This window comes from Sciurus vulgaris (genome assembly GCF_902686455.1).
Source record: "Sciurus vulgaris genome assembly, chromosome: 8".
NCBI lineage: Eukaryota > Metazoa > Chordata > Mammalia > Rodentia > Sciuridae > Sciurus > Sciurus vulgaris.
Genome location: NC_136468.1, coordinates 26,228,371 through 26,254,141, shown reverse-complemented (window position 1 = coordinate 26,254,141; position 25,771 = coordinate 26,228,371). Strand labels below are relative to the sequence as shown.

Here is a 25,771-nt window from a genome sequence, read left to right as displayed (position 1 = left end):
TTCAAAAAACAAAAAACAAAATAAAACAAACAAGTAAAAATATAGTGAAACTTCAAAGGAAGAGAAGAAAAAGCTGTAAAGGAGGTCAGGGCTGGGTGGTGAGGGTGCTATGCTATGTGCTTTGCTAGAGAGTTGAAACTTAAGGAGGGGTTTGACCTGAATGAGAACTATATTTTAGAAAGAACACCAGGTTAATGATATGGAGGATGGTATGAAGTTAGATGTGGGCTGTGAGAAAGGGGACAGGAAGTTAACATCCCAGTGTTTTCTTCTCTGTCTCCAAAGGAAGCTTACAGGAGTTGAAAACTTTGCCCAGCTCTGGATTCTACTGGTGCAGGCTGAGGATGAGGAGTTTTTTCTTCCTTAGAAGCAGGCTGAGGATGAGGGATTTTTTCTTCCTTAGAAGCAGGCAACCTAAGAACAGACTGTTTATGGTAGAAGGTTCTGGGTTCCAAATCTTGACTCAATCATTTAAGCTGTTGACCTAGAGTCAGTTACTCACTTTTTAAAATGCATTAATGTCCTTCTTCGAAGAGAGACTGATTATATCTACTTTATAGGGTTGTTCTAAGGATTAAATTATGGAATGTAGATAAAAAAAATTCAGCAGGGAATCTGTATAGTACATATGTTTAGTGCTCAGTATATTTTGGCCATTATTTCTGACAGCTAGTGTCAATTGTTACACAATAGATAACCAATACAAGGTAAAGAGTAATTAACTGGGTGAGTGGGGAGAAAGGATAGCAATCAGGATCAGAGAGGAAAGTGTTTAAGTTTCAGTCATGAAGTTACTGTTCAGCTGTCCTGGAGAGAGAGGCTAAAATGATGCAAAGGTCATGTTCACTAAAGATAAGGTCAAGGAGCTAAGAAGTTAAGATATTGGTTAGCTATGCTTATAAATACTGAAGTTAATCAGGATCATTAGGTAGAGAAGAGTGTGTACCAGGTACCTACAATCTCACAGAAGTGCCAACGTAGGAGCTGAGCCAGGTAGACGACAACCTGAATCAGATGGAGAAGGGTGGAATCAGATGGAACATGTCTCCAAGAAGATTTATTTATTTTTTAAGAAGGCAGTGAATTTATGGGATGAAAGGGGCACTGGAGAGCTAGGATAATGCTGCCTCCAAAACTTGACCTTGAAATATGTGAAATGTGGGAGAATAAGCAAACCACCTTTTCTTGAAAGAGCTACGGGGGAAGTGATGCTTTCAATGTACACGAAGGCTTTATAATTAAATGACATAATACACGGTCCTTGGTTATAATAATAAGGTCCTTGGTTCCACAGCTTGGGCACTCGACAAAATCAGTTCTCGCTGAACATTCACTTAAATACTCTCATGTCCGTCTCCCTGTTTCTTTACTCAACGTTCAGGCTAGAAGGGACAGGGCGGTTGGAGGCGCTCACCACACTGGGTCAGGATTTGTCTCCTCCGGATCAAGGAGTGCGCTTACCGAGGTTTTCCTAACCTTAGTAGGAGTTTCAGGGAAAAGACCGAAGGAGGTCATTCTCCCCTCTGTACAGAACACGTTATCCCTTTAGGAGACATTTATTCCTTTTTCCCACAAACATTAGTGGAGCAGTTACCAATCGCTAGACCTCGGCGACACGCTCCTGACGACAGAGGGGGCGCGCAGCAGTGTTCCGGCTCAAGGCCAACATCTGCAGGACATTTCACAATGCTCCGACTTCCAAGTCAAGATCTGGAACCCAGAACTTTCTACCATAAACAGTCTGCTCTTAGGTTGGCCTGCTTCTAAGGAAGAAAAACGTGACCCCTCATCCTCAGCCTGCACCAGTAGAATCCAGAGCTGGGCAAAGTTTTCAACTCCTGTAAGCTTCCTTCGGAGACAGAGAAGAAACACTGAGATGTTAACTTCCTGCCCCCTTTTTCGCAGCCCACATCTAACTTCAAACCATCCTCCATATCATTAACCTGGTGTTCTTTCTAAAATATAGTTCTCATTCAGGTCAACCCCCTCCTTAAGTTTCAACTCTCTAGCAAAGCACATAGCATAGCACCCTCACCACCCAGCCCTGACTTCCTTTACAGCTTTTTCTTCTCCTCCTTCTCCTCTTTTGAAGTTTCACTGTATTTTTACTTGTACCGAGATTCATTCCAGCTTTGGCCGCGGTGGTTCCGGGATCCTCGTTGGCATTCCGCAGGGTGGGTGCGCTCAGCTGGTTCGCGGACCTTCACCTGGGCTTCTTTGCTGCCAGAGGGGCCGGGCTCGAGGGCGGGGCCCCTGTGGGCGGGACCAGGAGGAGGGCGAGGTTGACTCCGCCCCCGGGGCTCCCATGGCCCCTTGCGCCTCACGGCCAGATGCTGACGTGTCCTTTCCTTCCCACTACACCTCCCGACACCACCTACTCCTGCTGCCCCGGAAGTCCCGCCCCACATTTAGCCCGTCACCGCAAATCAGCTCTTTCAGCGCTTCCAGGAGCTCTCCACCCGTTTTGGGACCAAGGGGCGGGGCTCCGTGAGCAGGGTGCCTATTGGCTTGAGGTCCGGCGGGCTTAGGCTGTTAATTGGCCAGAGGGCGGTGGCGCTCTGGCACGCTTGCGCGGCGAGTAGAACGTGTGGCGGCGGCGGAGATCGCGTCTCCTCTTTTGCTCCTAGTCCCGCTGCTGCTCCAGTGAGCGCCCAGCGCGTCGGTCTAGTTCGTCGCTCGCAGCTGGTCGCTCGCCCGCCTCTCGTGTCGGCGACCTCTCACCAAAGCCGACACCCACACTGACACCTCCAATCCGACCGGCAGTTCCACTCGCTTGCTTTTCCAGCTCCACACATGGCCTCCTCCGCACAGAGCGGCGGCTCCTCCGGGGGACCAGCGGTCCCCACCGTGCAGCGGGGCATCGTTAAGATGGTGAGAGCGGGGCCCCAGACCCGGACCCCTCTGCCGCCTTCGAGCGGGAGTCAGATATTGACTCCTCTTCCCCTCCTGCCAGCCTGCATGGTCTCCAGATCCCCTTTCCTCTGTCTCCTTTCTCACTTTCCGCCCATCCTCCGAATCGCCTCACTAGACAGAACCCGACAGGAGCTCCCCTGGTCTTTGCTTTTCGGATATCCAGGCATCAGGGGTCACAGCGATTTTAGTGGTCGCAGCTTTCGGATCTCCTGGCGGTCGACCAGGACAGATCGATTACTGATTTATTAGCGGAGATAGTTCGTTGATATTTGGCCTCCCATCCCCCTCTTTCGGTTCATTTTGACATATGCTGAGCAGTTTGTAGTTTTCCAAGATCCTGACATCCTCTCTTTCCTGGAACTCTAGGTGTACTTGACCATCATGAAGCTTTTCTGTTTCCACCGACACTCAGTTACTTACTCCAAGTTTTCTCACTGTGCTCCTTTTTTCCCCTCCGTATCTTGTGTCTGGTGTGTAGGCCAGGGAGCTCCAGATCGTTGTGCCCTTTGACTCTTAAATTTTTAGTGCAGCTGGAATCTTAATGATCATTATCATTTCCCCATCCCTTAAGGATACGAGACAAATTTAAAGAGGGCAAGGGACTTGCCTAAGGGCACATGGCAAGGGTTGGAGCAAGAAAAAAAAAAAAAAAACCCAAGTGTTCTGATTCCGAGTCCAGGCTCCTAACACTAGATTCTGCCTGATTTTGTATGCCTTTGCTTTTTACATTGTTGAATTTTGATTTAACCTTGCAAGATTCACCTCTAGTTCCATGGTAATTTTGCAATGTAGATCTGCTTTTTTGCTTCCCTCAGTTGCCCTCTTCTTAGCCCTTCCAAATTTTGGGACCTGACATTTCTTGGTGATTATCACGTTGTCTGGTTGCAATGACTGTAAACCTTTAGATTTCATTTTATACTGCAGTTCTTGACTTTTTCACCAGGAATGGCAAAGATCCTTTATGATACTTTCTCCAGGTTCCACAGTTTTTGCTGTTGTAGTAAGTTTTAAAATCTCTATTTTCCCTTTGTCTTTCAAAGAATTAAAATGTTCTACAGCTTGTGTGTGTATAAATTTGATTTCGAGATCCTCCTCCCCACGCTAATTTTCATGTATTCATTTCTTAGGTAATATCTGTTGCCAGCTGAGATTCTTGGAATATTCAATATCGCCTTTTCTCTTTATGCATTATAGTCAGAATTTATCAGAAATTGAATGAAAAGAGAATTTTTAAGGTCTGCATATTCTCTTTGAAATATTGACCTGACCCATGACAGATTTTCTTAAAGTGTCTCCTGTTTCATTAACTTTTTCACTTATACTGATTTTCTCTTCATCATAGGAACAAGCATCCCTTGACTGTCTGGTGTTGGAATTGTCAACCTAGAGTGGATTTCTGAGTTTTCTCCGTGTTAATGCCCAAATTTTTCTTAAAGGTCCCCTCTTTTGTGTGATGGGAGTGGATTGAGGCTGCACGTTTTTTTGCTTCCACCAGTGCTGGAGGCTTCCAGGGCATCTGGATTCTATGAGGTGACCTTACCTGTTTACAAATACTGAATATCAGTAGTCACTTGTCATCTGTTATGCTAGATGTTTTGCACATATTATCTCATTTAAAATACCTAGCAAATTGATAGTAGTTTGTTGGCTATGTTTTACAGATGGGGTTTAGAAAGAATAGTCCATCCAAGGACAGGCACTTTCTTATTGGTATTAAGAGGCAGAGCTGAGCCTTGAATCTGAATCCAGGCCTGTCTGCCAGAGTACAAGCTCTAAAACATCATACTGTGAGGCCTTTGACTCCAGTACTCCAGGGTACTATTTTATAATATGGAGGGCGGGGCCAGTGATGCATGGCCACAAATTGCAGGAAAGTGAATCTGACTGTAATTGAGTTAAGGAAAGATTAGATGTTATTCCTTGTCTTGTCTGGGAGCTGCTATTGTGGTAAGTGACTACATTTGGTGCTTATGGTCTTGTGTGTGCATAAGAGTGTTGTATAGAACGTGTTTGAGTCTGGAAGGTGGCATTTTAAAATTCAGTGATTTGTGGGCTTTTTCTTTTTCTTTCTTTTTTTGGTACCAGGGATTGAACCCAGGGGTGCTTAACACTGAGCCACACCCCCAGCCATTTTATTTTTTATTTGAGACAGGGTTTTTTCTTAAGTTACTTAGGGCCTCACAGAATTGCTGAGTGGCTTTGAACTTGTGATCCTCCTGCCTCAGCCTCCCGAGCTGCTGGGATTATAGGCGTGCACCACCATGCCTGGCTAAAATTCAGTGATTTGAGCAATTTGTATCATGCATAGATTGTACTGCACACTCTGACCACACCACAGGGTTGGGTGGGTGAACTACAGGCAATGATTAGGGGTGGGAGCTACAGGCAGATTTGTGCCAGGCTTAGAAGCCTTGTCTGGAATGAAAAATTGACCACTGGCAAATTGCTCTGTGTGAAGCTCTTCTGCTAAGCAAAGTTGTATTTTCTGGGAGAGTAATTGTTTCCAGTGGTACTAGGAACTGCTTTGTAAGAACTCTGCAAAGAAGATGCAGTTCAGTGACAGAGAAGTGAGAAGGAAATAGTGGGATGAATAGGAAAACAGGAGACTCTGCTTTGGGAGAGGGCAGAATTTGGAACAATGATTAATGAGATGTGTGCATTTCTGTATGAGCCCTTAGATTTCTGTGGACTTAGACTGAACTGAGGGTGTAAAATGGTCTAGGGTTGAGGTTTGCTGCAGTGAAGATGAGTAGTCCTTCCTCTTTTTTGGTAAAAGAAAGTGTTGTAGGACTTTGAAAAGTGCAAGTTTCTCCTGGTCTGTGTCTTGTCATCCCAGTGAGTCCTGAGCTACTTTTTTAAGGTTGAAAAATGGATTTGGGAACCAAGTTGAAAAAATCTTTCACTGGTTATTTTTAAAAATGATGGTGACCGTGGTGACTGTGTCTGCTATAGAGGGTGGGGGTGAAGGGACTGAATTAGTTCTGGAATGTGTTTAAAGAGGAAGTGAGTAGTAAGTTGGCACAAGCTTTTTGGAGATGTTTTGTTACTGAGAAAGTCAGTGAGGATAATGGAAAGGCTGAAGATGGATTTATGTTTTGTGAATTGGGATGAAACTAGCAAGTGTGTGGGTGGAAACATAACTTGGATAAGTAAATGTCTTTGTCAAGTCAGATCTTATTTTCTCAAAACACTGAAAGATTCCAATTCTGGGTTTATTTGGATAATTTGATAGATATTCTTTAGCTGCAACAGAATATTGTCAATAGATGTTATATGGATGAGATTGAAAGAAGTCTTTGGGGTACTTAGTGTAACATTCAGTCACCTATTTAGCAGCTACTTTGAGAAGGCTGTTTTGTCTGATTTTAGTGACCTGGTTTACTTTTTCTTTTGAAGTGAGCATACTTTTCTGTATCTTTCTACTCTTTCCCTTCTAATTGGCATGTTTCTTCAAGTAGTAGTACTTGAGTGACTTTTGAAACTGTAAAACGAATGAATGGGTGACAGTTCTTCTGTCTTCTGTGCTTATCAGAAGCAGCCATGGAAATGGAATATCTTATTCTGCTTATGGTGTGGAAGGTCCAAGGGAGGGCAAGGCCAAATTTCAATTCTTATTTTACTTCACACTTAACCCCTCCCCATTAATTGCCTTAAAAGGGAAAAGGAATCCCTCTGCGAGTTCATGGTTGTATACTAAACCATGATTCCCACTGGATGACGAAGACAAAGGGACAGTTAAAGGAGGTGATGGCCATAATTTTCTTCTTCCTTCCATAGGACTTGGGCTGCCAAATTGTTGTAAAGCAAAATGTAGACTTCCTGCTGAGTAGCCTAGTGGAAATTTCTTCAGCAAACAGCCTGTAAGAAATGCTTCCTATAATTTAGTTTATTATAACTAAATGTTTTTTAGGTTTCTGAACTAAGAAGTACGTGTTGAGTGAGGACAGTGTAGTCTGTTGAGAACTTAGAATATGCAGGAGGGAAAAAGCAAAAAACATTTCCTGTTACTTCAGATACCCTTATTCTACCACTCAGATAAGGTAGCTGAGTAACATAATATTTTAGAAGAGCCATTTACAAAGAAGTAGAATAGGATGAAAAGCTTTTCCCTATAGACTTAAAATTGCCCATTTCCTAACATGTAAGTGTGATTGCTTTCAGTCAGGATTGTAAGTAAAGGAATATTCTGTTATTACTGTATTTAAAAGGTTTTCTGTCATTTTCTGTGGAAAGGAAGCATCTCTGGCTCCAGTTATGCTAAAAGTAGTGGTGCCATGTAGTAACTAGTGAGATACAATGATAAGCAATCACATTTCCTTTCTTTGCTGAACCAAATATTTATTTACTGATCATCTGCTGCCTGTCAGGATCTCTCTGGGCATTGGAGAAACAAGTAGAAAAGTAGATCAGATTTGTTTCCTTGTGCCTTGTGGAGGGGTCTGACAGTAAAGATTTAAATGAGAAGAAAGCATAGCAATGAGTGTAAGATAGTAATTTTACATTGGGGACTGGGACAGAGTGGTTGCAAATAAGGGAGGAGGTGGTTCCTTTAGATAGTGTGTTTAGGAAAGAAGTCTCTCAGAAGATGGCATTTGCACAGAGACCTGATGGACATCAAAGAGCACACCAGCCAAAAGGGAAGTATTTTTCTGGCAGAGGAAATAGCAAGTGCCAAGCCCCTGGGGTTTCCATTGATGATTGTTCTTTAGTATTTTTATAGTAGCTTTTTAATTTCTTCAGGTTCAGTATCCCACAAATGGTACAGGTTTAAACTGACTTATTATTTAACACACAGGTTTAAATATGATAAAAGGAAAAAAGGCAGCAGAGGTGGTCATTGTTCTGATCTCCTGGTGAGATCCGTAGCTTACAATTAGTCTATTGAATAAATGTAAAGAATGGGAGATGGGTAAGAAAGAAACAAACCAAAACTTGTTATTAGCCATGTTTGTTTTTTATTGGTCAAAACATGGTTTTCTGACTTCTTGTTAGTCCTGTGTCTTCCCAAGTCACTATCGTCCAATGAAGGGAATGTGGATGAAAATGTAAATGCCAGGAGCAGGCTCAGTAAGAGTTAATAGTGTCTTGTCTGTGTTTATACTTCAATTAGCATTTTGTTAGTACATGGAATTTAATGCTGCTCTATTATTTTTTGCTAGTACTTTTCAGCCTAGCAAACTTTGAGATGTCAGGGCTAGTGAAAAGCAAAGTAGCATTATTCAGAGCTCAAATCAGTGGTCATGAGGGAACCAGCTTATGCACAGCATGGCTCATTAGCTTGGGGTTTGTCTTTTGAGGCCAGTAACCCATGCTGGTAATAAGTGGGCAGGTGAAGACTATGCCTGTTTACTTGGAGGGTGAATTGGGCAGTGAGTGAGAATTTTAGTTTTCAGTTGTAAGTTCAAAGGAGATAAATGACCAGGTTTTCAAATTCAGCTAAGGAGGCTCTGCAGCTTGTTTTGTCCTTACTTCTTGGCATGGCTGGCTATCTGCCTGACAGGTGTGATTGTAGTGGGGTTGTACTGGAGCCTGTGGGGTCTAGTCTTTGAATATATTTCATTCTTCAAGAAGAGCATAGTTAAATATCATAGTACATTCTGTGCCTTGCCAGAAGGAGGGAACAAAACAAAGGGACTTCACTTTCACTGTGCTTATGGAGTGTTTTCTTTTAATCCTGGTGATGGATACACACCCAGTTTTTGCAACTTCCTCTCTTGGGAGACTGACATATGCTTTTTGTTTTTACAGCAGAAACTGATGCGGAATCACAGGTTGTGAGCATTTGATGCAGATGGAGTGTCGTGGGATTTCACTCACTCTCAGTGAGACTCAATATGATAAATTAATGTTATGTTTTTCTCACTTATCTCTAATGTTTAAGAAAAATGAACAGTAGTTTAAGTTGGCTTTTTTTTTTTAAGTTAGGAAGTTCAGCAACTTACAGGAAAAAATAAAACTAATGAAAATTTCCATGTCATTTTCAGATGACATTTGTGAGATATGTGAGGTTTGTGATATAAATATAACTGTGATTGGCACTTTTTTCTCCATTTATATATGCTTATGATGAATGACTGTCTTCTCTCTGTGCCTCAACAAATTTTAATGTGTGTGTGTGTGTGTCTCTCTCTCTCTAGGAAGTGATTTACTTGGCATGATCCTGTAATATCAACCTCACATATAATAGGAAGAATTAAAGAGATTTCTGGAACCTGTGCTTAAAGTTAATACATCTGATGTATTACTGTTATTCCTGGGAAGTAGCGTGTCAGAGAGGAGAAATCATTGGCCCAGGAGTCAGGGGACATAAGCTCTGAGCTGGGTACTGCTTGCTGTTCTCCATCTGGGTGATGTGTTGGATAAGGTGTTTCACTTTGAACTCAACTTTTCTCTAAAATGAGGTGACTCTAAGCATCTTTAAGTCCCATAAAGCTGTGATTATATAAAAAAAACCCCATATTACATTTCTTTTAGACATGCTGAAACAAAGCTCAGAAAGCTCATACCTTATGGTAGGCTTGACTCTGAATTGCTACTTATCTTGCATAAAGCATGGTCTCTGTTCCTATTGCCTTTTTTTTTTTTTCCCCCCTGAGAAAGTGGATTAGTTGAAATGTGGTTTTCTTGTGTAGAGACTTGAGAGCTAGAATAGGAATTAGACTAAAGGATTGGTTGGAGGGTGGGGGTGAATGGAAGTAAGGGAGATTCTGGCTTCTTTTCAGTAATCAGAATAAACTTGTGGGAGTGATTGCTTGTGACCCAGAGGAACATGGTGCCCAGGGGATTTTATCCACCCATCTCACCTCCAATTCAGAACACCTTGACATTCCTGGCACAGCAGCTTTGACTTGAAGGTGAGGTTGAGGAGGAAACTTAGAGAATATCTATTTAGCTCATGGGGAGATTTTTTTTTTCCCTAGTGCTGAGGATAGAACCCAGGGCCTTGGGCATGGTAGGCAAGCATTCTAGCACTGAGCTTCATCTCAGCCCATCTTAATCAGTTCTGTGTACTTTCACATGGTTTCTTCCTTTTTGAGTTTATTTTTCATAGTAAATCATCTTAAATCCTTTCTGGAAGTATATATGGAGCCAGTAAAAAAATCCCAGTGATTTCCTAGATAGATAGGCATTACATCAGGACTACCTGGAAGGTCTTTCAGAGGCACTGTTTTAGAGTCTCTGGAGCGGCCTGAGAATCTGTATTTTTAGAAAAGCCTCTCCTAGGTGATTGGAAGAGTCAGTTGGGATTGATCTGGGACTGGTGTTTGAGACCTGCTGATCTTATTTAACTCCTTTACTGTATGTAGTTGAAGGGGCACAACACTAATGATAAATGAAATGTGTGTTTGTGGGTTAGTGCTTGAGAATTTTCAGGGGAAAATTCTGTGGTTTCTCTCTCTCTTTTCGGCTTTTGTCTTGATGGTTCCCAGGACACTTTGCATTGCTTTTAGTCTGTAGCTTGATGTTGGACTGGTGTCCTCAGGGTCCATTTACAGTGACTGTGAGATCCTATTCCTGGGTCATAACTGACAGCTGAGAAGTTGTTTTATGTGCCTGATTTAGGCCATATGCTTGTTTTAACACTCATCTGCCACTTTTCCTTGTATTTGCATAGATTCCCAAGATCTTTCTATAATTTGGCACCAATAACCTGACAGAATATTGCTATGGAAGCCTTTTAGTGTCATTTGTAAATATGAAGATTCTAAGCTCCTTTCTGTTCTTGGAATCCTAGAGTCTGATACTTGGACCTTTTGCCTAAACTGTATATTTAGAGCCTGTTTTTTTATTTATAAGCCTCATTCTTAATAATAGTAGTAAAACCCAGAAATTCTACTTGGTGATTTATGCTTTACTTTTTACTTACAAGCTTATCTAACAGGGGAATAAAATTTTTTTATAAGATTTATGAAGTCCTTCTCATTAGGGGTCACATTTGCAGTTTCCTTGGTGACCATGCCTCATTTTGTCTACCAGTTTTCCATTTCATCCTGGAATTCCTCCAGAATGTTCTGGTGGATGTCATTCAGTATTAATAACTTAATAATTAAATTATTTTTATATTTAAGTTCTGGTCTTGATCTTAAAACAGTATAGAAATATTTTAAGGTTAAATAAAAAAAAATCTTTCTCCCTTTGCCTTCCTTACCCCTCAGTTGCTTTTATTTATTTTCTGTTTTGTAGTGCTAGGGATTGAACTCAGGGGTGCTTTACCACCAAGCAACATTCCTAGCCCTTCTATTTTTATTTTGAGAAAGTCTTACCAAGTTGATAAGTCATTTTTCTATCTTTCATTCTCATTCCCGTAAGCAAATGTTGACAGTAGGTTTACTTCCAAAATTTTTCATGCAGACACTCATTCTCTTTTTTAAGAAATTGAAATGGGGCCATATTCTCTTTCCAGCAACCATTTTTTTAATGACTGAGTGGTAGTCTGTAGTTTGGATGTATTATAATTAACTGTTGCTATTGATGTGTGTTGTTATTAGCTTTTGACTATGCTAGACACTGCTACATGGAACTTTATTTTATACATCTTTGTTCTCTTGTGCTAGCATTTCTTTAAGATAGATTCCTAAAGATACAGCCGTGGGTACTTTTTTTTCCTTTTTTTAAAATAATCACTCTGTTTTTGCTTGGGATGTTATACTTTATCTGTTTATTTCTTGCAGGTGTCATTGTAGATAAAATTTAGGGTAAACTATAACTTAACATTGCATTACCAATTAATTTATTTTTTATGTTGCGGTAGTTTTATTTTCCCAATTCTTAAAAGCCACATTGTCTCTTCTAGGCAGTGCAGGGCCAGCATGTGGGACCCAGTAACTACTAACTACTTCTTAGTTGCTTGAAGACCCCTAGGTGTTTAACGTCTTAGTGGCCTATAGGGAAAAATGCCCCAACCTCCATTCCCATAGTAAGGATTAAACCAATGACCTTTCCAGTGCTAGGCAAGTACTCTACCTCTGTGCTACATCTCACTGAGATTTTATTTTGAAACAGGATCTTACAAGTTGCCCAGGCTGGCCTTAAATTTAATCATCCTGCCTCAGCCTCCAGAGTAACTGGGATAACATGTATACACCATTGTACCCAGCTTCAAATGGGCCCTTTGGGACTGTTACGGTTTAGATGTGAGGTGCCCCCACAAAGATCCACTTAATACAGGGATGCTCAGAGGTGAAGTGATTGGACTGTGAGATCCTACTTTAAATGGATTGGGGTGGTAACCATAGGCAGGTGAGGCCTGGCTGGAGGAAGTGGGGCATCCCTTGGAAGGGGTTGTTCTTCCCTGCTTCCCTTTATCCTGCTCTGCTTCCTGACCCTCACTATGAGCTGAGCAGCTTCTATGCCACCTCAGCTTAGACCCAGAGCAATGGAGTCAGTAGTCTGTGGACTGAGACCTCTGACTCTGAGCCCCAGTTAAACTTTCCCTCCTCTAAGTTGTTCTCATTGGATATTTTGGTCACAGTGAAGCAGATAGCTGACCAAAATGGTCTTGCCCTTCTTTCTCTGTGACAAAGAAAATTGTGACTACCTAAAGTACAGATGACAAGGAGATGAGAGGCAAAATCGCATGAGAGGTTTGACTTTTTCCTGTTGTCAGGCACTTATTTCTTCCTCTTTTTTTCCCCACTTGAATAAGACAATGGAGGGGTGTGACATGGTGATGTAAGAAATATTTCGTCTTCCTAGCACTGAGCCCCTGAAACCCTTGGAATTTCTAAAGTGATGAGAGTGAGAAAGGTAGAAACTGGTTGGAATATAGCTCAGGTAAAGTGCTTGCAGGACCCTGGGTTCAATTCCCATTATAGTTAAAAAAAAAAAAGATAAAAGAAGCATCTTTTGATAGTTATAACAACACTTGCAACCACCCCTGAGTTTACATTCATGAGGGAGTTTGTAAACACCTAGGATGGAGGAGGTCTGGTTGTCAGGATGTTTGAATTTTCAGCCCCACCCTCTCAGCCTAGTGGAAGGAAAGGAGGGCTGTAAAGAGGATCTAGAGTCAAAACTCGATCACCAGTGGCCAGTGGTTTAATCAACTTTGCTTCTGTAGTGGATGACCACCTGCCCACCCACTAAAGTGATGTTTAGGGATTTGAAGAGTTTCTGGGCTGGTGAACGCTTGGAGGTGTTGGGAGAGTGGTCCAGGGAGGACATGGAAGTCTGCACCCCTTCCCCCATATTTTACCCTATTTTGTCCATTTGGCTGTTCCTGAGTTGTATCCTTTTTTAAAAACCCAGTAATTTAGTGAGTAAATTGTTTTCCATAATTTTGCGAGCTGTTTAAGCAGATAACCTGAGGGTGGTGAGAATCCCAGTTTATAGCAGGTCAGTCATAAGAAAGACTGGTAAGCAAGTGGTCATCTAAACTGAAGCCAGACTTAACTGTGCCTTTAACAGGTGGGTTTGGATGCAAACTCCAAGTAGATGGTGTCAGAATTGAATTGTAGAACACCCAGGTGGTGTTTATAGAGAACCGGAGAATTGCTTGGTGTAGGAAATCCCTACACATTTGGTGTCAGAAGTGTTGGTGTTAGTGCTTAAGAAAAACAATTGTTTTTCCTATTTAGGGTGGTAGGTGATAGAGAGCATGATGGCATGGGAATGCTGTCATTTTTAGGCAGGGAATCTGTTCTACAGAATTCAGAATTGTGAAGTGTTCATCCTGGTTTTAGTGTTGTTTTCTACAAAATTTCTCAGGCTTCAGATGTGTGTATATACCTGCTGTGGTTCTGGCATATCAGACTTTTTTAATTAAATATTTAGAAATATTTTCCACAACCTTTTTTAAAATTTAATTTTAAAAGGTTATCTGGTGCAGTGGCACATGCCTGTAATCTCAGTTACTTGGAAGGCTGAGGGAAGAGAATCACAAGTTGGAGGCCAGCGTCTGCAATTTAGCAAGGCCCTAAGCAACTGAGTGAGACCCTGTCTCAAATTAAAAAAAAATATAACGGGGCTGGGGATGTAGCTCATTGGTAAAGTGCCTCTGAGATCGATCCCCAGTACCAAACAAAAGAAAAAAAAGGCAACTCTAATTTCAATGGTGAGAATATAAAGTCCGTGTTAAGGAAAGAAGTTATTTGTGGCACTTGTTAAAGATGGTAAGGCTGACTTTTATTAAAGGCCAATCAATGTCTTGCAGTAGGGGAAGACAGAGATTGGACTCAACTGTGACTCCAGTAAGGACAAGTGGGGATTTATAACCAAGGAGCAGGGAGGGTAGGATCAGATGGAAAATTACTTAGAGGAAGCATTGAGGATGAAGGGTTTCTGAGAGACTGACTTGATGGTTGCTGCAGGTGGCTAGGGGATATCATTAAAGCTGAGGGATTTTTGGTAAACTGATTTAGCAGAATTTTCTCAGATTACATTGTACAAGGACAAAGAGGAAAGCTCAGGATCAGGCCTCATCAAGGTGAGGACTCGTTAAAGTTTTGGTCAAAGGAGTCTTTACCACCAGTGTTACTTGCCATTATTAGAAAGTATTTTAGAAAAAGAACTTCACACTGAAAACAAAACATTACTAAATTTTAGCTCGATGCTGTTTTGCAGAGGACTCTGAGCTGAGGTCTGCATCCTCTAACAAGGAAGTTTAGCGGGTGGTAGAGACCTGTGAATGGTTTCCTAGCACCATACTGAAACTTTTATATTGATTTAATAGGCATCCTTGAAAGAAAATGGAAAGGCAATGGTTCTTAAGTTTGTGCAAATATTACTAAATGTTGGTACATACAGAGTTCATATACCACCTCAGTCTTTACTTTCTTTTTTAAACCAGTCCACACTTAAGAAACAGAAAAATTTTGTGTCTTATAGCAGAACTGAACTTACATTCTAGCTGTGGTTTAAACCATTAGCTTCACTAATGACTAACTGTGTAAGCTTGGGTGAGTAATTTTACCAGCTTTGCCTATAAAATGGACTGCAGGGTTCATTTTATGGGGTCATTGCAAATTTGATGGGACAATGCATGTAGTGCCCAGTATTGTGTCTGGCGCTTTGTGTTTGGTAACTATTAGCTGATACTAGTCATCTTGCCGTTTCACACAGTCCCCATGACAGATGGGGGGAAAGTGGAACTGACTTGTTCAGAATAAGAGGGATAAGGACACAGAAAATTCTTGTGATGTTTAAGTTATTCAGTTTGAAGAAATGGCTTTAGTTATAAACAGTAGATAATGTGTCCATCCCTAAGGTTTTTTGGGGGGCAGGGACAGGGATGAGGGTATGAGGGGGAAACTTCACTGGTCTATAACTTTTAAGTCTGGGAATTCCCCCAGCATAGTGGAAACTGGCAAGTGTATGAATCTTTTGAAATCAGACTTATTATCCAGTGAATTGTTATTTAGGAAAACTTAAATTTAGGTACTATGTAGAAAAGTGTAGTTGTGTGCGTGATACTAGTTTTTACTCTGTCACAGATGTGACTGGATAGGCTAAAATACAAAAGGCAAAGGTTTCTTCTCTGGCTCTTTGTCCCATACTCCTCCTCCCAAGAAAAATACTTACTCAATATTGAAATTGATATATTTAGAAAAGGATTTTCACTACAATGTAAAATATGTAATATTTTCTTTGCCCTAAGTAGGAGCTAGGTAATTCCATTTCTGGTCATTGTTGCCGATTCCCCAAGCTGCCCTTTCTCCCAGGAAAGAGCAGTTTGTTGAATCAGCAGGAATTTATTCTGTGCAAGGAAGAACATCACCTGGACTTAGTACCATTGTAAAGAGAGGGTGATGGTTTCCTTCCCAGTCTGCCTAGGACTGTGGGTTTCACACCTGTTGTTCTGGCATAATTATCAGTAGTAGTCTGTTGCACTGGCAAAAGTGAGTGATAAAATTTATGACAACAGTCAGATAGGGAAGAAAGAGTGTAAGGTGGCATAGCTCCCAGCAACCAGTGTAAGTCTCCTGGGCATGGCCTAAGAGGAGGGTCTCATGTCTAAGAGTCTTAGGGGTGAGGGGTAAGTCGTCTAGGCTTGGGGCTTCAGACTCAGTGTTTGATTCTGGGTAAAGCTTTGGACTGATAATTAGAGGCAAGTAGTTTTGTTTTATATGGAAAGAGGAACTTGTGAATTTAAATACTGATGGTTTTTTAGAGAGTGGGTGGGTTGGAAAAATCAGATGTGATGTTTTTAGATCAGTTTGTTTAAAAAAGAAAAAGACTTCTAGGAAGATGGCTCAAGTGACAGGTGTCTTGACAGAGACAAAGGAATAAAATGGATTAGAAAAAAGACAGGTGAATGGTGAAGTACTGGTCAGAATACTGGACAAGGCACCTGGATTCAGTTGCAAGGTGCAACTTTAGGCGACTTGCCTAAAGACTGAGGGTGGCTGGAAATCTGTAATAGAGAATGGAAAAAGAAATGAACTTCAGAGTTTTTGTTTCCAGTCTCTGGAATACACTAATGTGATGTTAGTGAACTTTCAACCTTCTGAATTATGTTCCAGGAGAGGGGACATTCATTGTCTCATACTGCTTAATACCAGGAACATTTTTATTTTTGGCAACCCAAAACTGAATCATTGTGCCAAGTGAAATTTATCTGCTTTCCCATTAGGAGACTGTCCCAGGTCTTAATGAGAAAAGTAGTGCATTATATTCCTCCCTGTGTGTAATGTAAGGTAGGAGGGAAGCTAGTACCTGGGTCCTGGAATCCCGCTGAGATCTATTATTCTGTGTGCAGTAATTACCTGTGTTATTGCCCTTGGCAGGTGAGCCCTTTCACAGCCCAGAGGCCAGGAGGCTGCCTCTATTACTTAAAAGCTGAGTTATCTTGTTAAACTCCTCTCTAGTGAGCGCTGTAGAATCTCCTGAGACCTCCTGTGGGCTCTCCGCAGGGCACAGGCCCAGCTCACAAGGCTGCCGTGCCCTTGTATTAGTCATCAGCATCCTGGCTCTGGAGGAATAACTTTTCATTCTCTCCCAAGCAGTGTGGGGCTGCTAGCCTGGACTGCTTGGTTTCCACTTGATTCTTAGGGAGTCCCTTATCAGTGCTCTTAATGAAAGTACCTCTCTTAAGAAGCTGAAAGGCAATGCAAAGAGATAAGTCCAGGACTCAGATTATCTGAGAAAGTAGTTGATGGCATAATACTAAACATAGTAATAATGTCCCAGGAGTTAGAGCCATCCATAAACATTAGTTTAAAATTTCTATGCTTTTTATGTTCAAGAACTTAATTAACTTTTTATACATTGGAGAGATTGTCCCCCTCCAAAAAAAAAAAAAGGAACTCACAGAGCTGGGCTTTAAGTGACAGCATAAGAGTAAGTAGGATACCGTGGATGTTCTGATAAAAATGGATGCACAGTCTTGCGATAATCTGCACTGGCAGTACTCCCAGTGCAGATTATCACAAGCAAGTTCCAAATGGTGGTCACATAGCCTTCTCTTTAACTTCTTGAGGAAGTGTGCAGTGTTTTAACTTCTGAAGGAAGTGTGCAGATGTGCGCCTTATATTGGAGAATGGCCTGGGCTGGGACAGCCCCATCATACTGGGAAAGGAATGAACAATTCTGTTTGTAATTGTCAGCTGTATTAGATAACTAGGGACTTCAGCTTTTATTCCTTTATTACAGTCTTTCTACGATTTTAAGTGTAAGAAGAATCCTGGGATGGTATGTTAATGCAGCAATAAAAGACTCTGAAATGTTTATGGTAGATTTGTGATTTGTACTGTAATTTGACATCTAAAATTGACTATCAGCATTTCAAATAGGAAAAGTTTCCAAACATGCTTGAAAAGAAATTGAAAAAATTAATGCTTTTCATGGGTAACTTAGAAGTCGACTTACTAACTCAAGTTCTATTGTTGATCCTGCTTGTAAACCAAAATAAATATTAGACATTCTTTAGAGATGATTCACTATGAATAATAATATTGAGTATTATGCTCAGTAATCTAGTATCTCTATTGCTGTACATGAGTTTTAAGAAAAAAAATGCACATGACTTTTTAGAAACAAACCGGAGGAATTGTAAATGCAATCATTTTTTCATTTCTCTTGGATAATTAAGATCTTGGGTCTTTTTTTTTCTTTTGGTACTGGGGATTGAACCCAGTGGTGCTTAACCACTGAGCCACATCCCCAGCCCTTTTTAATTTTTCTTTTTAAGACAGGGTCTTGCCAAGTTGTTGAGGCTGGCTTTGAACTCTTGATCCTCCTGTCTCAGCGACCCTGCCCCCCAAGCCTCTGGGATTTCAGGTGTGCACCATTAGTATGGCACATCTGGTATGTTTTCTTTAGCTATATCTTGTACAGTGGTCCCCTCTTTCCTTTTCATCATTTGATTATGATTTGATGTTTTGTACGGTCCATTTTGCCCAGGACGCAATGATGACAGTGCTGTGAGGAGAAATCAGACATGCCAGCAGGTGGTAGGCAGTAGCTGCTCTCTCCCTGTTACAGGGGAGAGGCAGGTTGGATTTTGAGCCTATCAGACTATTCTGGTGTGGTGGTGACCTAAGCTTGCTTGTGCCTCTTCCTCAGAGTACCTTCCTCCACATCACATTGTATTCTTTGCCTGACAACTTAACATTTCTCTGAACTGCATTTTCAAAGGTAAAAGGAAGCGTTATTACCACCTCACTGCCATCAGTGTAGGCATTTAGATATGTTTTTGTTACCATGGTTTTTTGATATAGGCTTTGGGAAGTAAATCTACTGAGATTTTTGTCTATTAATCAAGAATGAATATAAGAATCGGGGGGAATATAATCTGAGAAGAGATGATAGCATTTGCTCAATCACCAAGTATCCTTTTGGGAGCTGTGAGAAGGGACTGAGGAAAGTGGGAAGACAATTGAATATTGAACAGTTAATTAGGAGATTCTCCAAATTGGCCAGGGATATAGAGTTGAGTGGTCTCTGTTGAGAATAAAGTAGGCTTGACAGCTCACAGGAAATAATCAATTGAGTGGTTAGAAATGAGTTAGGCAAGACATTCTTGGAGGAGGTAACAAGGGAAATTCGACATCACATAATGAGAGAACCGATGAGGGAAGAAGCTGGAGAGCATGTTGCCAGAAATAACATGAACTTCCTAGGGGAGAATGAAGTGATGCTAAAGAAAGCTGGAGTTGTGTTAGAGCAGAGAGAGAAGGTTGGGCAAGGTAATTGTACCCAGAATGGAGGATCCAAATGAGGGAACAATTGTTGAAGACATACTTGACCTGCCGTTCATGCTGTGGGAGCAGAGGGCCTTGGAGAACAGTTGGCTACCTTTTGTCATTTGGCAGAGAAATAAGAGAATCAACTGTGAATGTAGCACGTGTTCTTAGGGGCTTGGCTCATATTAGTTTACACAAAGTCCACTAAGCTGTGAGCTGCTTAAGAACAAGGTCCCTATATTAGTTGTTTTGTCCTCTTCCTCCAGAGTAATTGATACACAGTAGGACCAGTCACTTATTAAAAAGAAAATACTTAGTTTCTGGTCTTGTTCTGGGCCTGCCATGGTGAACAAGAGAGACATGGTTCTTTACCCTTAGCAGAGCTTCCAACCCAGAGAAGCCATAGACAGGTTTATATCATGATTTCATATTGTGATGGGTTCTATAGTGGGGAAGGGTAGAGTACCAGAGAATATATACAGTAGGGCAAGTTCACCTGGTCTGTGGATTGGGGAGGACTCTTTACCAAAACAAAGTTTAAGTTGAATTTGCTGGAGAACATAGGTTTCTGGGCCAGGCAGTTGAGTAGTTGTCTTAGTCAGCTTTTTTGCTGCTGTGACTAAAAGGTTCTGACTAGCATGGTTGTAGAGGAGAAAAGGTTTACTTGAGGGCTCATGGTTTCAGAGGTCTTAGTCCATAGAAGGCTGGCTCCATTCCTCAGGGCTCAAGATGAGGCAAAATATCATGGTGGAAGAGTGTGGCAGAGGGAAACGGCTCACATCATCAGGAAGCAGAGAGAGAGTCTCTGCTCTCCAGATACAAAATATATACCCTAAAGCCATGCCCCAATTCCAGTCTCTTCCAGCCACACCCTACCTCTTCAATTACCACTTAGTTAATCCCTCTCAGGGGATTAAATCATTGATTGGGTGAAGAGTTTTACAACCCAGTCATTTCTCCTTTGAACCATCTTCCATTGTCTCACATGTGAGCTTTTGGGGAACACCTTGTATTCAAACCATAACAGTAGTAGAGGCAGGGAATTAATTGAGCGTACTTCTTAAACTTTATGTGCATGCTAGTCACCTGAGGATCTTGTTAAGATGCAGATTCTGAGTTGGCCTGGATAGAGTGCGAGGTCTGCCATTTCTAACAAATTATCAGGTGATTGCTGGTCTGTAATTTACTTCAGAGGCTTTCTGATCTGCCTTTTAAAAATTTTGTTTCTGTTGAAAGTTGGTGGGGTTCTACTGAAATGTTTTCCCTGCCCTCCCGTCTGTGGCCATGTTGGCTACAGTGATGTAAGTTAATTGTTCGGTGCTTTGAAACTGTACTTGCTTAGAGTAGAGTTGCTTCCTAATTCCTCCACATGAAAATATTTCCCTACTGCGCTTGCACTTTGGTCTAGACAACCTACAACGTGGAGAAGGCCAAAGGCATAGAGATGGGCAGAGATGAAATCTTAGGAGAAAAGAAAAGAAAAGAAAAACCCAGTTATTGTATAAATTAATTTGGAGAATTTCTCTTGGTATTTCTCAAAACATCTTTTTCCTTTGTTTCTAGATTAGAGCAGAGGACTCTGGTATTGTTCCTGATAATCTGATTCCTTCCCGATTACAAGGAAAGTGACTCTCAGGGATAAAGGGATTGTAGCCAAGATTGCAGATTTTCCCTTAAACTCAAACACTAAATAGTGTTCTCGCCTCTTAAAATAATTTCTCAATTACTGTAATTCTAAACTCAGTCACTTTTTCAAAAACTGGAGACATTAAGAGTATCTTTTTTTTTTTTTTTTTTTTTTTTTTTTTTTCGTGCTGGGGATTGAACTCAGGGACTCTACCATAAGCTACAGCCCCAGTCCCTTTTTACTTTATTTTAAGATAGGATCTCACAGAGTTACTTAGGGCCTTGCTAAGTTGTTGAGGTTGGCCCCGAATTTTCAATCCTTTTGCCTCAGCCTCCTGGGTTGCTGGGATTACAGTCATGCACCACCATGCCTGGCTAAGGGTTTCTGATTTTTAAATATAAAACCTAATTCTTTTTTGCCCCTTTCTTTTCCTTTGTGGTACTGAGGGTTGAATCCATGGGTCTTTACCATTGAGTCCTTTTTATTTTTCATTTTGAAACAGGGTCTCAAAATAAATCTTGATGGCCTCCAACTTGTGATCCTCCTGCCTCAATCTCCCAGGTAACTGGGATTACAGGCATGTACTACCTTGCCTGGCTATAAAACCTAATTCTACCATGTTTATGTAATTTATATATAATTTAAAAAATACTCACCTGATAACTGACATAGGAAGGAATTGGTGTCTCCCTGAAACTTATAAATAAATAAATATATATATGTATTAGTCTTGAATAGTGCACTTGGAGAAGGTCTGAATTATGTGACTTGAAAGTTTTCTGACTTTTCATTTGGAAGAACATGAAGCAGTGAATGGATTACAGTGAACTATATGGGTCATGCAACACAGCTGTGGTTTGCATTCTGTGTCTTAAGTTGTGTTTGTATGAAGAAGGAGGGAAAGGGTATGAAGGTGGATAGTTACAGAATCCTCAGTAAGATCTAGTTCTTGCGATATGTTTTACCATTGAGGCTCTAAAACAACTTGCAGTATGTTTAACATCGAAGAAGTTATTTTTTAAAAAATATTTTTTGATTTTGAAATGTTTTCAAACTTTGAGAACAGTTCGAAGAAAGGCACAGATAACTCCTGTGTCTCCTTTACCTTAAGTTCCCAGTTGGTTCATCATCCTTTCTGTATGTGCTAAATACTGTCATTATTCACAGTATTTAATGTTCTAATAAGTTGCAAACACTGAATTAGTGAATACCGAACCATTGCTGCCAGGGTTAATACAGGGTTAGGATCCTTGGACCTCTGGGGACATATTCACCAACCAATTAATACCTTACCTTGTTCTCTGTGTACTTCTGTTTATAGACAATCTTATTCCATTTTTGCACTAGATAGCATGTCAGGACTACACTTGAGGGCCATTTATTTATTTTTTATTTTTTGAGGGCCATTGTAAACAATGAAATCAACAGAAAGCACCAAGATGCAAAAAACATGTAACTAAATAGACCATGAAAGAATGCTTGCTTACTGTGTTAGAGCTGAAACAAGAAAGCAGAGCCTTGCTTTGTTGTCTGCTGGGACAGGATACCCAGCAACTCATATTTTTGTTACTCTACATGTGCATGCCTGTGAATAACAGTAAATGTGCTGACACTGTTGATTTGAGGGTTACAAATAAATTATAGTGAACAGGCAAATTTGCAAATACAGAATCTCTGAATTGTAATTTTTTCCAGACTTATTTGAGAGTAGTATTCACATATGATGACCCACTGCCCTTTAAAATTTCTAAGTTTTTTTTTTTTTTTTAATTTGGTTTGTTCTGGGGGTTGAACCAGAAGCTCTTTACCATTGAACTACATCCCCAGCCCTTTTTATTTTGAGACAGGGTCTTACTAAATTGCTGAGGGTATTGCTAAGTTGCTGAGACTGGCCTTAAACTTATGATCCTCCTGCCTCAGCCTCCTTACTTGCTGGGATTACAGATGTGTGCTGTCATTCCTACTTCTAAGTGTTATCTTAAAAACAAGGATACACTTCCTCATGACTACCGTATAACTAGAAAGATCATTAATTAACATGGATAGAATGCTGCTCCAACCTACAGACTTCTTAATAGTGCCCTGTGTAGGTGCAGGATCCAGTTCAGGATCGCCTGCTACTTGTCATGTCTCTTGTTTCTTTCAATTGGCAGTGGTTCCTCATTTTTACATTGTTGGCATTTTCCAAGAGTCATTGACCAGTTCATAGAATTTCCCTCAGCATTGGGTTTGTCTTGCTTTCTCACTATTAAAGTTACGCATTTTTGATAGGAATATCATAAATAATGCTGTGTTCTCTTCAGTTGCATTTTATCTCTGAGGCACATTGTGTTGATAGTCCCATTTCCACTGATGCAGATAACTTTAATTACTTGTTTAAGATGGTGTCAGGTTTTTTCAATGTAATTTTAGCTTATAAGTATTTGATATAATAAGTAATAAATATTTTTATAATAGTTACTTGATAATTAACATGTACTAACACTGAATGGACTTGTAATTAGTATTTTGTGAAAATGTGTGTGTGTGCATGCGTGTATAAATAATTTTTTTGGGGGGGTTTACTGAGGAGTGAACCCAGGGATGCTTTACCACTGAATGACATCCCCAATCCCCACCCCCCACCCCCTTTTTTGGGACAGGGTCTCACTGAATTGGTGAGACTAGCCTTAAACTTGCGTTTCTCCTGCCTTAGCCTTCTCAGTTATTGGGATTATAGGCATGTACCACTTTGCTCGACTGTGAGAAGATATTTTAAGATTATGCAAATACTTGATCTTCATCAAATACTCATCCAATTTTAGCACCTTTGATGATTCTTGCCTGAATTATTAATGTTATTACCAAATAATGATTTTGTAATTGTAAGTTGATTCTACATCCATTAGTTGTTCTACTATACTGTAGAACCTTCTCTTATACACTTATTCATCCAATAGATTATAATCCATTACTATTATTTTGATTTTTAAGTTGTCCCAATTTTGACCAGTGGGAGTTCTTTAAGCTGGTTTCTTTATCATTTCAATATGCTCTCATCATTCTTTAAGCACTTTTTTTTTTTTTTTTACTTCTGTCACAGCAAGATGTTCCCAGCTCATAATGTACTTTCCCGATCCAAATGTGGAATCAGCTGTTTCTTTAAGGAGCTTTTGTTCTTTTCAGCAGAGAAGAATTTTTAGGAACAAGATCTGGTCATCGGGGTCTGTTCCCTCACTCCCCACCAGTACTGGGGATTTTACCCAGGGGTGCTTTACCACTGAGCTATATCCCCAGCCCTTTCTCTTTTTTATTTCGAGACAGTGTTTTGCTAAAGTTGCCCAGGATGACCATCCTCCTGTCTCAGCCTCCCGAGTTGCTGGTTTACAGGTGTGCAGCATTGCATCTGACTGAGCATCAGGTTTTTATACCCTCTTAGTAGATGGAACTAGGAAATACATGTATGTATAGATATACATACACATATTTCAGTATTTTAATATTTATCTATATATATTAAAAAGCAGCAGTTTTTGCTTTTATTTCCAACCCAACAGGATTTTTATTTCCTAGCTTTTCTATATTTGTAATGCCCCTTTCTAACCAGCAAGAAACTGGCTTTCATTATCTTCAATGTCTAATTTGCTTAGTTCTCCTGTAGGTGGCCAGTTTCCTGCTCACACTAGTTACATTCTCAGCTTCCATGGACCTGCCCGCAGGTGCTGGTTGATTTGTCAGCACTTCAGTGCCTTACCAGAGTGCAGACCAAGAGGAGGAAAACTTAGGGCTATTTAAAATGTTTTTTTCCAATTTTTTCCATGTTAGAGATCAAGCCCATGTGCGCATACTAAGCATATGGTCTCCCACTGAGTTACACCCTCAGCGAAGGCATTTTTGACCCCTTGGTAGTGGAAGGTGATTTGGTGCAGAAATGTTCATTCTTAAAGGCTGCCTAGCTGGACACAGTGGTGCAGTGACTTGGGAGGCTGAGGTAGGAGGATGAAAAGTTCAAGGGTATCCTCAGCAATTTAGTGAAACCCTCTCACAAAAGAAAGAGAGAGAGAAAGAAAGAAAGAAAGAAAGAGAGAGAGAGAGAGAGAGAGAGAGAGAGAGAGAGAGAGAGAGAGAGAAAGAAAGAAAGAAAGAAAGAAAGAAAGAAAGAAAGAAAGAAAGAAAGAAAGAAAGAAAGAAAGAAAAATAGATAGATCTGGGTGCATAGATGTATACCTGTAATCCTAGCAGTCCAGGAGGCTGAGGTAGGAGGATCAAAAGTTCAAAGCCAACTTCAGTAGCTTAGAGAGGCCCTAAGACCCTGTCTCAAAATAAAAAATAAAATAATCAAAAGGACTTTGGGGATGTGGCTTGTTTTAGTTAGCTTTCTTGTTGCTATGACTAAAGGACCTAACCAGAACGACTGTAGAACAACTGTAGAGGAGGAAAAGTTTGAGTGCTTGTGATTTCAGAGCTCTCAGTTCATAGACAGCAGGCTCCATTCATTTGGGCTCGAGGTGAGGCAGAACACGGCAGAAGAGTGTGGCGAAGGGAAGAGGCTCACATGATGATTAGGTAGCATAGAGACTCCACTTGCCAGATACAGCTGTGTACCCCAGAGCCGCCTCTCCAGCCTTCAGTTGTCACTTAATCCCATCAGGTGGTTGATTCACTGATTGGGTTAACACTGTCATAACCCAATCATTTCTTCTCTGAACCTTCTTGCATTGTCTCACGTGAGCATTTGGGGGACACCTCACATCCAAACCATAACAGGCTTAGTGGTTAAGTAAGTAACGTGGGTTCAACCCCTGGTACTAAAAAAAAAGAAAAGAAAAAGAAAAAGGGTGGGGATGTAGCTTATTGGTATAGTTCAGACTTACTTTTTAAGCTTCTTAGAAGGCTTCCATTGGGTTTATATTTTCCTTCAGATTTTATGTGCTTTTGCTGTTTGTCTGGAATTGTAATGAAATATTTTTTATAAATTCACCCCTATAGTATATGTTCAGTTTCTTTATCCTGTCAAGATGATACTGCTGTTTACTGGTGATGAGTTCTCCTTCTAATGTTGAAGATTGAACACTAGAGAAGCACGCCAAGGCAAGCATATTAAGCAGGTTTTATTTAAAGGTAATAATAC

General features: G+C 40.7%; 1 protein-coding gene across 1 annotated transcript in view; it reads left to right on the top strand.

The window, feature by feature from the left end:
• Window positions 1-2,566: 2,566 nt before the first annotated feature.
• Window positions 2,567-25,771, top strand: part of SND1 (staphylococcal nuclease and tudor domain containing 1) — a 421,454-nt gene continuing 398,249 nt past the window's right edge. The window contains exon 1 of the mRNA XM_079151650.1: window positions 2,567-2,871. Within this exon, the coding sequence (XP_079007776.1) occupies window positions 2,794-2,871 (78 nt within the window). The 5' untranslated portion in view covers window positions 2,567-2,793. The remainder of the gene's footprint in view (window positions 2,872-25,771) is intronic.